Below are 14,281 nucleotides of genomic sequence, written 5' to 3' on the forward strand. Positions count from 1 at the left end.
GGCTAGCCTGGGTCAGGCGCCCCGTCTCTGCTTCCTCCCGGCTTCTCCTCGTCCCTGGGAGAGCATGAGCCTCACAAAGTCCTTGGTCAGGGTAAACATTACTTAGCAACAACTGAAAACATCGGTATCACCAGCACTGTTCCCAGGCTGGAAGTCAAAACACAGCACTGCACCAGCTACAAGAAGGAGAAAAATTGACTGCTACTGCTAAACCCAGGACACCTTCCTTCAAACTCTAACAGCTGGCGAACATGCTGCTGAGAACTCATTTAAAACCATTTCAGAATTTCTTCATCTACACTTTCAAAAGGTGGCATCATTTTTAAATGGCATCTTTCTGACAAAGATGACTGTAAGTGAATGGTGGACTTGCCAAAGTTCTCCTGACTGAAATGACTTGGGGAACAGGTTGAATTGCAAGGGCTTCCACTTGACTATTTGATCATCTGTGAACAAAGTACATGAGATTATCTTCTTACCTCCTGGTGCTAAGTTACCAAGCCTCCTCTTTCTGCCAGCCATTCCTTATATTTGTGACCTCCATTTGTCTCCTTAAAGACAACTGTTCTTCAGCCTTTCAGCTGCCTACAACATGGGCCAATAAAAGTTCTTTGCATCTAGCAAGATGGCAAAACAAAAAAGCAGAACTGTAATTTGATCTTAGATGGGGAGTTACTAGCAGAAAGTTTACATACCCATGGTGTGCATACATATTTTCTCTGACAAAGCCTTAACAATAGGATCCCCATAGCTGTGTCTTTTCCCTCCATTATACAATGAGAGCACTGAGAAAAACATAGCTAAAGATGAATATCAGGTACTTTATTCTTGGTAGTATTGGTCTTGGTCATCCCACATGAAAAATGGGATATTGAAAAAAATATATATATGCTGGATCTTTCACATAAAGTAATTAGCACTCTGTGAACCCCTATGAAATGCAGACTTGCATGCTACCAACATCATCAGTTGAGGATGCTGGAGAGGAACTCTTCATCAGGGACTGTAGCAATAGGACAAGAGGTAATGGGTTTAAACTTAAACAGGGGAAGTTCAGGTTAGATATAAGGAAGAAGCTCTTTACTGTGAGGATGGCAAGGCACTGGCACAGGTGGCCCAAAGAAGGGGTGAATGCTCCATCCCTGGCAGTGTTCACGGCCAGGCTGCACAGAGCCTTGGGCAACATGGTCTAGTGTGAGGCACCCCTGCCCATGGCAGGGGGGTTGGAACTAGATATTCTTAAGGTCCTTTCCAACCTAAACCATTCTATAATTCTATGTTTGTGTCAGATTCCCACTGATCAAGTCTTCTACTTAATTCAAATACACCTGTACAATGAGGACACAGTGAAATATCTTCAAAAATTATCTGAAAAATGCAGAGAATCAATACATTAAAAAGTTTTCATATATTTAATCACAGCAACAAAGAGGTAAATCAGTAGTCACTTTATTGTGAGAATTAAATATTGCTGGTTTAATATTAATTGCAAAATTCTGCCTTCTTGCCCTCTCAGGAAGGACTAAATACAATACAAATGCTAAATCAGTAATACTCAAAGGAAGAGAAGGTTACCAGTCTACACTTAAAAATCAAATTGAATGTTTAAGTCCTGGTAAACAAATGGGTAAGACATTTAACAGCAGTCTGTAAACAACGTATGGCCTGCTCAGACCATTGGTCCCAACCTCCAAAATTGTACCTTTGACATATAACTTAAAATGTTAATAGAAAACAAGAGCAAAAAAATGGTTGTCACCTAAACAGTTTGGTCAGAATTTGGCCTGACTTCAGAGTGCAGTTTGCAGTTTCATTAACGGCTTTACAAAGGACATAAAGTGTGGCTTTGCAATGTGGGGGGCCACTAGACACAACTGAGTCAAGCTTGTTCAAGCAATTACTCCAGACAGATCTTCTGGGCTTTATTCTACCTGATTTCCTATCAAATGTTGGCTGCAGAGTAACCTGGCTGCAGTAACTACACTTATGGTTGGATTAAAAGAATCATTTAGCAATATCAAGAGCAGCTCTTTCCTATGCGAGCAGAGTTTGTAAGAAGTAACTTTAATGTGGTGAAGCATTATGTGCTACTTCTGGTGTGAAGTCCTAGCCGAGACAAAAGCTTTGGGGAGGGATATGGCATTATTGATGGATGGACGCATGGACAGACGGATGGGTAAGAAAAGAATGTTCTATGTCAAGCCTCCAATTTCTGCCTCAAATGGTTGGAAATGGCGGCAGTCAGTGACAGATCTACTGCAAAGATAGTAATCTTCTTGCTACAGATCTGGGGAATGTTTTGGGATCTCAGAGAAGTGTATGTTCCCACCTACTAATAAACTTTTATTCCAAATGATAGAGCATTGCTAAATGGCTGCCATGTAACCCAGGACTTCAGAAACTTAGGGTAGAGGGAGCAATTCTAGACACAGAGACCTTTTGACATATAGAAACAAAGCAAGAGGTAGGGAAAGAGTAAAACAGTGCTACAAATTCTGTTGTTCAACTAGATAATAATATATAGTTTAAAAAAATAAATCTATTTCCTTACCACAACTACATGCTCCTAAGAACTACTATGCATGAGGCAAGCATAAAGTGCTGTTATTTGCATTTAAGAAGAGCAGATACAGAACAGTCCTTGTGGTCCACCATCTTGGCTTTCTGGCTTAAATATAACTAAAATCAAGAGCGCCTGCGCAAGGAGGCATCAGTCACAAGAGAAAACATATGCAATAGGCTTCACTTTCTCCAGTGATTTTCTTCCACATGCTTGTCCTAAATCCCATGCTGCAGGAACTGGGCTTTTCAGGTGCCTCCAGGCAAAACAAAATATTCCCCTCCATTGCCTTCTACAGTCATGCCTCCAGGAACCTATTTCACTCATTCAGAGAACTGCCCAGCATTCCCAAGGATGAAAATTTCTTCTGTAGTTAATTTGCTACACAACCCTCACTCAAGAACTACATCCAAAGCAAAGTGTTTGAAAAGGAGGATTATTAGTCAGTTGTAGATTACAGAAGGAGTGGGCTCTGCCCTGGTGTTTGACAGACTGGTGCGAAGCAAAATGTCGAAGAGTTGTCGTGGTTTTAAGATCCACACATCACCATTCCCTGTCTGAAGAAATGAAGGTATAGCCACACAGGAGTTCACAAGTGGTCATCTCAATTAGGACACTGATTTCAACAGTCCTTGAAGAGCGAGCCTGATTACATCCTCAAGACAAGCTGATGCCTTTACAGAAGCAGAGAAAAACACATGTGATGCGATGACTTCTGTGATGGAAGACACCTAGTCTTGAATTGGAGGCCTGTGGATTGGAGAAAACACAGCTGCCCAAGCCTGTCGGAAGAGCTGGACCAGTTTGTAAATGAATGGCAGCGATGTAGGGGAAGCTGCAGAATAAAAGTGGCAAAAAAAGCCTTTCATTATAAAATGTAAAACTAAAATACACTACACATCTTAAGAGCTAATCCCAACTAGAATTAATGGAAACATAGATGTCTTACTACCTTCTGTTTGATTCTGTACCTGGGCCTTCACTCAAGGCACTGCTCCCAACCACAGCACGGTACTAGTAAGTTCCTAGTCATCCAATTTTTTTGTCTCCCAAAGACTAGACATTTACACAGACCAGACCTATTAAAGCAACTATTTTATTCTCTGTAACCATAATGGAATTTTAAAAATTTGAAATCTCAGTACTGTACCTGGATCTAATCTCACCACCACCAGATACAGCAGAAAAGTAGCCAAGAGCATCTTTTTGTAAGGAAATAAATAGAAATGACTTGACATGGACCTCAGTGCTCTACGCAGCAATGTCAACATGGTCAAGAGCTTTTGGGACAAAGCACCTAGAGTACAAGAACAAAAAGGCTCTTAGGACAAAGTACAGTAAAAAAAGTAATCACAGAGATACACATAACAAGAAACTAAAATACTAAAGTAAGACTCCTCTTAGTTTCATTGCTTATGAGTTGGCTTTTTTGCCTTTTTTATAATACGAAACAGAGAAACACTACTATTTTGTAATACAATTCATTATACCTTTTTTTTAGGCATTTGCTTTAGTATAATATGCTCTTATACCACAGCAGTATCAGCTTTGCTCCTGGCAGATAACATCAAGTGATTTACAGTTCTGGAGGGAAAGCAGTAGTTTAAATGCCAGACATGCATTGTTCTACATGGGCTCAACTATAAATGGACATATAGCAGAGTATGCAGAGCCAACAAAACATCCACCTAAAGGATTGCCAGGCAGTTTTAGTTTCTCTTAAAAAATAAAATCAAAAAATCTGAAGTAATTTTGAATCTGGAAAATAATTCTCATGTCTTGACACTGGTAGAGACTAAACACATTTTGTAATTTTCAGCAAATGGATCGCTAAGTCTTCTGTCTCCTTCTGTGGTAAACAACAGGACTTCCTCGTGCCTGGCTTCCCATGACAATATTCTTGATATATAGTTAATACCTTTTACCCTTTGACAAGGTAGCAACTAACTTGAAATAAAATAATTTAAAAAAAAAGCACAAGCAACAGCGGGAAAGCCTACCCAAAACAGTTTCTGTCGCTGCATCTTGCTGTTCTTCAGCAGCCAAGTGCATCTCTTCCTGTTGAGCCCACTGACATCGGCTTTCACAAATGGTCCCGAGAAATGCTAGCTGCTGCTGGCTATCAAAAACACCACAGCCACGTACAAGCTCCTCTGCTCCCTCAAACCTGCCAAGTGGAAGCAACACATGCAACAGATAGAGCTCCAGCAAGGAACCATACTCAGGGAGGCTCTTGTTGGTTTGGTCTGTCAGCCAGCTGCTGCCAACCTCCAGCATCACCTGGGGGTCTCTCACTTTGCTGTACAGCAGGATACTGAAACACAAGAAAGAAATGTTACACTAACTCTCTGTAAAAGCTGAGATTGCTGACAGTTACTATCTACAGGCAGCTATCATGAAGGCAAGTATTAGGGTCAACATTTAAACAACAGAAAGATTTCTGAGGTGGACAGGAAATGCAACCACTGATATTCCTTTCTCAGCATCACCCCTTTTGTACTTTATCATCACAAAGCAGCGTGCACATGTGTTCAGCACACGCAGGTCAAGAAGAGGCCTGACCCTGGTTTCCCTCTCATCCTCACACCCCACAAAATGAAAATATCACACCATATTCAAGTCTGGCCTGCTGTTAAACCTAGTGCAAACCCTGTGTGTATCCGACAGCCACAGACAGAAACTCACCACAGTTCCAGAACTTTTGGAGGCAGATGTTCAGGGACATGGTAATACTGTAGGACCCATGACAGAACTTCTCTCCACCGGTTCATCTCAGCCAGCGCCTGAATCCCCACAACACAGAGGGAGCATTTCACTTCTGCAGAACTGGTAATGAAGAGATACCCAAATAAGCACTTCTGACAACCCCTTGCATCCCTTCCAGCGAGCTGCAGCCTAGCCTAGGTACTTTACAGTTCTCTGGCAGCCGCTTCCCATCCTTTCCACCTCCTTACCTTGGATGAAAAGGCAAACCCCCTGAGAAGACACACTGACTCTGTATCATAGAATCAACTAGGTTGAAAAACACATTTAAGATCAAGTCCAACTGCCATTACACCTCATCCCTGAGGGCCTCATTCACACGGTTTCTAAACACTTCCAGGGACAGTGACTCCACCACTTCCCTGTGCAGCCTGTTCCAGTACCAGATCACCCTTTGGGTGAAGAAATTTTTCCCGATATCCAGTCTAAACCTCCCCTGGTGCAGCTTGAGGCCATTTCCTCTTGTCCTACCACCTGTGACTTGGGAACAGAGATCAGCCTCCTCCCAGCTCTACCCTCCTGTCAGGCAGTTGTAGAGATTGACAAGGTCCCCCCTGAGCCTTCTCTTCTCCAGACTAAACACCCCAGTTCTCTCAGCCGCTCCTCATCACACTTGTGCTCCAGACCCTTCACCAGTTTTGTTGCCCTTCTCTGGACCCACTCCAGCACCTCAATGTCTCTCTTGTAGTGAGGGGCCAACTCAGGAGGCCGCTCATTACAAGAGATCTCTAGGAGGACTTGGGAAAGCACACCTTGCTTTTCTCAAACACACACACAGAACCCTTCACATGAAACACATAAATACAGACGGGCCATGAGCAAACAGCCACCAAAGCCAAGCCGGGTTTTAACTGGTCACTAATTCATATTTTAGCAACAGTGCCGCCCTCTGTTAATCTAGGTAACTAAAACAAAGTTAAGCAAAACCACAGCAAGGACCATAGCTATTATTGCCATTCATACAGATATTCGAACCGACGAGGTTCCTAACCCCCGACAAAACAAACAAGCAAACAAAAAAAAGCTTATAAAACCCCAAAGGTCCTCTATGAATAAAAATAAACCCACAAGCAGGGCAGACGCGGCCTGCAGTCAGCGGCCAGCCTGACACTGGTGCTACACCGAGCCACTTCCGGTGCTGCAAGTGGCCCTGTCCCCGCTCGCAGGCCCGGCGGTCGCTCGCACCTCTCGGGGCCGGTCCCGGGGCCCAAGCTGTCGCAGCCCGCTTCACACCTCTCCACAGCTGCGGCGAAGTCCCGGTGCAACACCAGCAGGTCTGTCGCCTCCTCCAGCAGCGAGGCCGCCTGCGCCAGAGGCTCGCTCCTCATGGTGGCGGTGGGAGGGCTACCGGGAGGGCTGCGGCTCCCACAGAGCCCCTCCGCGCCTCGTCCCCCGCCCGCCTCCGGATCCACCGCTGCCGTCCCCTGGGCTTAGCTCAGCTCCACTCAGGCAGGAACAGCAGCTCCGCGCCAGCTCCAGAACCAGCACCAGCCCGTAAGGCGACCGCTTCCGCACTGCCTCCTGGCGGCAGAAGGACCGCCCCACGGGCATCTTGTCCTCGCCCCGCGGGCTGGCGGGACATGTAGTCCATCCGTGGTGAGGGAGAGGCGGCCAGCAGTTGTCGCTGCGAGCATCAGTGGCTTAAAAGCGGGGTTTAGCAAGAGAAGCCGCGACCGCAGATTATGGGGTCATGGTGCCGGGATGGGCGTCGGTACCGGTCTCCCCTAAACCCCCTTCAGTTTCTCACTCGTGTGGCTGGCTACCAAGGGGACGCGGCCAAGCTAGCGCTCTCCGCCTCGCCTCCGTTAAGCGGGGGGACCACGGCCGCAGCGGCAGCTGTCCTCCCCGCGGCCGCCGGGCGTCAGCCTAGCCCCAGCAGCAGGGCTCGGCAGAGGCTCCGGCGTGAGGCAGTGCGGCCGGATCAGCAAGAGAAAGGGTTTGGCGTGGGTACTAAAGACTCCCGGACCCTCTCCTCTTCTGGCCTACTTTTCCTCAGTCGCCCCGTGCGCGCTGTTTTAATCTGTTAAAGGAACTGGAGCTCGGGCACAGTAACATTGTCTCCATCAGCACCCTGAAGGCAACGATTCACATTCTTCTGTTATTATTAAAAAAACAATAAGGTATCTTGGTTACAAGGTAATTACGGCAGTCGGTGCAAACTCCCTTCAAAAGTTAATCTCTACAAGACAGGCAAGATTGATTTATTTTGTCATGCTGACTCCCTACTATACATATTTATTAAAATAAAAAATCAAGCTAATGCAGAACATGTTGAAAAGTGGAGCACATCTTTTCAATGGGAGTTTCCATGCTACTGCAGCACTGGAAGGAGGGAATAAAGTGTGGGGAGCACAATTAAAAGCTTGATAACTCTCATTCTCATTCCAGGATGCAGGACTGCGTACCTGCCCCTCATGGTAGCAGCAGCAGCACTCTGCAGCAGCAGCATTTGCTCAGTGGTGCATCCCAGGGGTTTGCATGCTGCCATTATCTGCAGAATAAATTCCCCAGGGATTCAGGCTGATAAAGGAGAAACCACAGCACAGAAACATTATAAAAGGAAGGGTGCAGCAGATAAGTGAAAGCAGAGGTAAAGGCGTTTCAGACTTCTGTTTCTGTTGCTTGGCGCCTGCAACTTGGAAAACAACATTCCTTTTTGGGAACTACAAGTCCCAAAGTGCACTGTGGGAAGAACATGCCTCGTACCAGCTAGCGCCCAGCACAAATTCCCAAATATGGATAAGGAATCAATTTTGAAAAAGGCTCATGCTGGCTGGATTCTCCCCACTGAGATTCAGGAAAGGAGCAACACAGCACAAACCCAAGGTAAGTTTGTGATGAGCAAAGATATTATCCAGGCATCTCTTTGATGGGGAGCAGCAAAGAATATTCCTCCCTTAGAAGGGCAGTGCAGTCTTGCACTGGTGATGTTGGAACTGGCTGCTGTGGGGTGATGGAGGTGCCTTTGGCTGTTGTTTCAGGTGGGTAAGGGAGCAGCAGGAGCAGCTGTGCTGTAGAGTGAGTCAGATCCTGTTTTCCTGAAGATGTTCTTTATTAATAAAGACCTATGGAAATATCTATGAGCTGCAACACTTAGTGCAGTTGCGTTAGAGGCAAGGAATAGTTGGGGAGAGGTAGGCACTGCTCTAAACAGAAGATATGTATGAATTGTAGTGTGGTTGTTTAAGAAGCCAAGGTTGTTTAAGCAGCCTTGTAATGACCATAATTATAGGTAAAGTTAGTTTCTCTGTAAGGCACAGTAGAATGTTTTTGTACTGCGCCTCTCTTCCTAGAGGGGACAGTGTGGTGCCTGGAAGGCCAAACCTCTTGCAGCTCTCTGACCTGCAAATAGTAACTCAGTAACAGGATTGTTTAACTAGAGGCCAGGAGCAATTACCTGTTTCACTGGCAATTTGTTAACGAGCAAAATTAAATCATCCCGAAGTAGAATCATCTTAATGGAGATCAGAGATGCTCTAGCTCCACACTCCGGCATGCATGAAGCTTTGGATGTTGACCTGATTGTGGGTAGCATCAGCTCCTGCCTCTGTTTCTCTACACGGCAGTTGGGCATACTCATGGTGCAGTTCGGAGGCAGCGTGTGGATTCTCTTGTGTCGGGTGACGTCAATTGCAGCTGGTCAGCCTGATCCATCATCCCAGCACCCTCCTTCTACTATGTAGGGTCATGGAGCAGCACAGTCACCACAGCACAGTGAATGCAGGAGGTGCAGTCCTGCACTGGAGATCCTCCTGAGGCTGTTTGGGCCAGGTAAACAAAGTGTGACATTGGACACTCATCAGCAAATAAGAATGATGCTGGTTTTCCATCTTTCCTTAAATGTGAATGGCTTAAACTGTTTTTAAAGCTGAAAGGGTCACTCTTGTACCTGAATTAGCCTACACAGCAGGACTCTACTGCTGGAGCAAATCAGTGTGTTTGTCTGCGCTCCTGGATAACAACTTCTAGTAACCAGAAAGTTACTAGAGCAAAGTCAAGCAAACTTGCTGGCAGTGACGGGTAGTAAGAGGGAGCATCGCAGAGGATTTTGTGTCCTGGGTGGGATGTTGGTGCACAGCTTCTTGCCTTTAATCTGAAATCAAGGGTATTTTTGTATAGGAAAAGTAAGTTTCAGAGGAGCCTTGTTTGTGTCTGCATCAGCTGTGGATTCACAGGTTCCCCTCCTCCCTCTCCTGCCAGGCAGTTTGAGAGGAGTTTAGAGTCACAGGCACCTATAACAACACCTTCTGAGGTAAATCGCCTCAAGCATTAATCCAGATCTGACCAGCACACGGTCAGGTCACAGGGCCAGAGGGCTGGCAGTCAGTCTTTTCTGTGGTTTCTTCTGTGTCAGTAGGCTGTTAATATGAGATTAGCAGCATTAGAGAGACTTTGAGCTAGGAACAGTGGGGCCCTATGATTTGACTTGAAGAGAAAGAAACCTCCTTACACCCATATAAAAATAAACAGAAGAGCTGGAAATTATAAAAGGCATTATAAACACAACTGAGGAAAGGATAGCTTCTAGGAAAGATGTGGAGCTTTGTAGTATATCATAGCTTAACAACAACCCTCTAATAAAGCAATGGGGTCCGTGGAGGCTGCAGGTTGTAGTGTGCAGCACTCCGTCCTTATCCCCATGTACTTTTCTTTGGGTCTGGAGGGATCATGACATGTCAGAATCTGTAATTTGGTTGTAATTTCCATCAGCAGTACATCCCTATTAAACACAAAGATAGCTGGCTGCAGACCCCTTCAGTTAAGAGCAGGGCTCCCCGAGCTCCTGGCAGGAAGTTTTCAGAACCCTCCATTGGGTGAAGTGAACGCTTTCAGGCTGTGCATTGAACAGATGGCTGATGGTGATACTCTGCTTTCTTATCTCAGCAAGTGTGGTGGCATAGAATCAAATCTATTTTGATGTTTCAAAAATAGAACAAGTAAGAGGTGACTCGCCTGATTTTGAGACCACCTGCTGATGTTCCCAGTTAACTGCATTTAAAAGCAGTTGCCTCTTATTTTGGCCGCATGAAAACCCATATAAACAACAGGTGAAGGTGGTAGAAGGTAAAAAAAAGCAACTACAGGGGTAGTCACTTCCACAGTTGAACTGAGGGATGGATAACACATACCATAAAAGCATGAGCAAATCCCTGTTTTAATCTTCCTCACAGGCACACAAACACTCTATAAGGTGTTAACAGTGGAAATGGGGAAACTGGAAACATGGAGTTTTTCACAACTTTTTGAAACTTGAGTTTTACTCAAAAAACAGTGAAAGCTTTCTGTAACAAAGGGTGATTCTAAGTTGATTAAGACTCTTTGCTCCATATCAAACAAAATACCAGCCTTGGCAAAGCAGCAGTCAAAGAATAACAGCTGTTACTTCTGATTCCATTGTTACTGTTATAATAGCAATAATTAGTGCTGGGTGGGGCATTTCATAGCTTTAAGGTGACCAATTTGATTAAAGGCCTAAGGCATCTTCTTTTCTGTGAGAAAATACTAAAGCCTGTCATCACTATAGATCAACTAAGTCCTGTTTGCCTAGCACAGCATCTCTTTGCTCACTGCTTTAGTTGTAAACTCTTCTAGTAGTTAACACCTCTTGTCAGAGCCCCACCTGCTGAAATCAGTTGCTATCCATTAATCTCCTCTGTTCCTCTTTTTCAAAAGCAAACCTTGTGCTGTCATGGTTGGAAGTGCTTCACAGTGTGAATCCTGGAAGTATTTGTACCATGAAGCAGATGAAGTGATTTGAGAAAATATGTTTCTTCTTTGTAACCTAGTTTCCTGACTTCTCAGTGCTGCTTTATTCAGTGTTTGTCAGACATCTATCCCTCATTTTGAATGCATGTTTACAGCAATCTGCTGTTAGTTACCACTGCAGATAGTTGATGTGTATTCTGCATCTGGAATTGGAAATCACAGAAGGTGTCACAGAAGTTAAATCTTTTGCATCTTAGCCTGCTGGTCCTGGTTCTTGTGATGCTCGCTAAAGCTGTGATGAGAGCTTGTGTTAGGAAAGCCAGCAGCATCACAGAGTTTCATGGTAGTGCTGTCTGAGCCTCAGAAGACTTGCTGGGAAGGGGTTGTTCACTAATGTCTTTGTGTCTTGTTTTCATGGTGAGCGTACCCCTGTGTCTCCACTGGCTGGTGGTCTGTGGTGGGCAGGACTCCCCTTCTTGCCATTTTGCTCGAGAACTTGTTATAGTAATTAAGAAGCTACTGCTTTTATTTATTAATTTGCCTCTGAGCTTTCTGTAGTCAATGAAAGTGCAGCACCTCTCTTCTGGGGACGATTCCTCCCATTCCTTTGAAGATCTGTGTGGCATTTATGGTCATCTTGGTTTGAGAGGCATGCTTACAGTTTGTGCGAAATTCATGTCTCGAGCAGCGTATTAGCCTCCAAGCTGTTGTTCTCTTTCCTGCTGTTCCTCCCTTACTTGCTGCGCCTTCTCATCTTTCTCAGCAATGGCGGATGCAGACAAAGGTAGGATTAAGTGTCTAATTAGTTTATGTAGCCTTAGACATAGGTGTTTACTTCTTAGCACTGGGGGAAGGGAAGCCTGTGAGGAATCTAACCCTTGTCTCCCATTGAGTTTTTCAGCTTTGAGAGCAGCCTGAGCCCAGGCAGGCCGAACAGGCAGGCCAAAATTTTCTAGACACAGTTTTGTTCCAGATGCCTGTTCATAGAGGAAGTTGCAAACCCAGTCTGTATTACCAAATCCGAAATAATTTCTCATTTTGAGTTAGATCCAAAGTGCTTATTTCCAAAAAAAAAATGACTCAGTGTAGACAGCCTGAAAGAACTTGCTTGAAACATTATGGAAAAGCTAATAAACTGCAATTAATATGTTTTGGAACTCTACTGTAGATCGAGCAAGTTGTGTTTTAAGTATTTTTGGTTTATCAAAGTGAACTTTCAGCTGTAACTCTCCTGTCTCCCACTGCAATCATCCTTCAGTAAGTGTAACGAGGGGAATTCAGTGTGGCATTCCCACACTAACTTACTGCCACCCTGGATCAACAGTGTCTTGTCTGGAGAGCGGTAACACAATGGCTGGTGTTAGTGCTTGGCAGCCGCTTCGCTGCAAACTCAGTGGTTGCTTTTAAACCCCTGAGAAGGGTTTGGCCCAAGGTGGCTTGCTGGCTTTGCACTGAGGTGCTTACGAGATCTCTTCCAGCATGTCCAATATGAGAATAACCTGGTGGTGGGGATGAGTGTTTTGGGGAGTGAAAAGAGCAGGGGACAAGTGGTAGGCCAAGAGTGAGCCCAGGGCAGGCAGGGGCAGTGTCCTCCTGGACCAGGGCACAGTCATGCCCAGAGGACCTGAGCAGGGTGGGCAGCGTTAGAGCACTGCTGACAGGTTTCATCAACTGTGCCAGACAAGGTGAAGTGATGAATTAGGTTCAGGGTCCATCCCAGGAGTTCAGCAGGAGGCAGGACAGTCACACAGGTCCAATACCCACCCAGGAGATAAAGACAGGGGTACAGACTTGCCCAGCTACAGTGTAGCTTAGTGCAGGCCTGGGTGCCCAGGATGGGGCTTAAATGGAGCCATCCTCCCAAGGACCACTGGGCAGGAGGTGCAGGATGAGAGTCCCCAGTGAGGCTGGTCAGGGCATTTAAAATGTGTTAGTGCCAGTGGGATTGGGAGTGCGTCTGGGGGCACTGACAATGACTTCTTAAACTGCTCCAGGTGTTTTTAAGATTATTATTAAAGAACTATAAAATGTAGTCTTGTTTTTATTTTTTTTAACTATTCTACTATTAATAGACTTGTGCAAGTGTCTTGATTTAGCTAAAAATTAAGAGTTTCTTGAATAGGGTACATTTCAAACATTAAAATTAACCCTGGTCATCTTGGATGTGCAGTTTATTGACTAGAGATTTATTCCTATAAAAAAATTTCTCTCTCTAAACATCAATTTCTCTTTTCATGAAACAGAGATGATAACATCATTGTCTTTACTACCTGACAGAAGCCTTATTAGTTTTGAAATTTATGTTGTATTTATGGAGTATTCTGAGATATTTGGGTAAAAAGAAATGGACTAGTGTAAAGCAAAGGAGCAAGAGCACAGTGTGGCTGTATACACTAGCAAAATAAAACTACTAAAGAGAAAGTAGTGGGAATGAGATTCGTGTATAAAATTTGACCAGACCATCAAAGATTAAAAATGGAATGGGTTCTGCTAGATACTGGGAATTTAATTTTTGCACTCAGGGATAGGTAAAATCTGCCCTCATGTTTCTCATTAAGTGTACTTGTGAGGGAGCTCCAGAAGGGTAGTAGAGAGAGGAAGATGAGAGCTGCATGCTCATGTGTTATGTGGCACTAGTTATACAATCAGGTCTTGAGGGTGGAGGTCACTGTAAACAGGAGGGAAGATAATAGAGGGGTGAGAAGGTCATGGCAAGTTTGAAAGGGAAAGTGGATGGACAGACAAGACTGATGCTAGCTCTGGCTATTGAAAACAAAACCTTAAATAGCTCACATTTGTCATTTGTATTCAAGAACATTTATCCATGCCAGGACTCAGCATCCCTCTTTCTGTGTCAAATTAAGCAGCAGTAAACATTCTCTACGCACTGTGAGCTGCTGATACAACAGGTCTTTTCTGAGCTCCCTTTCCAAGACTGTCTCATTCCAAAAGGTGTGTTCACCATAGGAAACTCAATACTAGAGGATAATTTTAGGAGATAGAATCAGTGCATGATAAATCCCCAAAGGAGCTCACTCTCAAAATAGTCTTAGTAGGGAAGCATGCTCTGTAAATCATTACCAAAAGTTAGGCTGAAAGCATTAAAACACTTTGCATAATATGCACATAGTTTCTGCCTTGATCTTCCAAGCCACTGTTGTTTATTTTCCTAAGCTTGCTGTGGTCAAAGCTGGTTCTCTGGTCTCGCTATTCATGTGACAGATGAAGATGCAGACTGGTCAGAAATAGGAG

The 14,281-nt window shown here is 44.7% G+C and overlaps 3 protein-coding genes across 3 annotated transcripts in view; 2 read left to right on the plus strand and 1 right to left on the minus strand.

Annotated features, from left to right (window-relative positions):
- Positions 1-14,281, plus strand: part of LOC133264792 (aldo-keto reductase family 1 member B1-like) — a 134,430-nt gene that overhangs the window by 61,329 nt on the left and 58,820 nt on the right. The gene's annotated exons all lie outside the window — the stretch shown is intronic.
- Positions 1,434-6,737, minus strand: PEX26 (peroxisomal biogenesis factor 26). The gene is made up of 5 exons (XM_061444761.1): positions 6,509-6,737; positions 5,246-5,386; positions 4,561-4,874; positions 3,711-3,857; positions 1,434-3,395 (listed from the first exon to the last, which is right to left on the minus strand). Exons 1-5 carry the CDS (start codon positions 6,649-6,651, stop codon positions 3,292-3,294), a joined length of 849 nt encoding a protein of 282 aa, XP_061300745.1. The 5' UTR covers positions 6,652-6,737; the 3' UTR covers positions 1,434-3,291.
- The window catches only part of MICAL3 (microtubule associated monooxygenase, calponin and LIM domain containing 3), a 183,882-nt gene continuing 177,245 nt past the window's right edge, over positions 7,645-14,281 (plus strand). The window contains exon 1 of the mRNA XM_061444685.1: positions 7,645-8,149. The gene's annotated coding sequence lies outside the window, so the exon portion shown is untranslated. The remainder of the gene's footprint in view (positions 8,150-14,281) is intronic.

The sequence above is a fragment of the Pezoporus flaviventris genome, unplaced genomic scaffold (genome assembly GCF_033815535.1).
Source record: "Pezoporus flaviventris isolate CSIRO_AGI_PZ_B2104156 unplaced genomic scaffold, CSIRO_AGI_Pfla_v1 ptg000002l, whole genome shotgun sequence".
Classification (NCBI taxonomy): domain Eukaryota; kingdom Metazoa; phylum Chordata; class Aves; order Psittaciformes; family Psittacidae; genus Pezoporus; species Pezoporus flaviventris.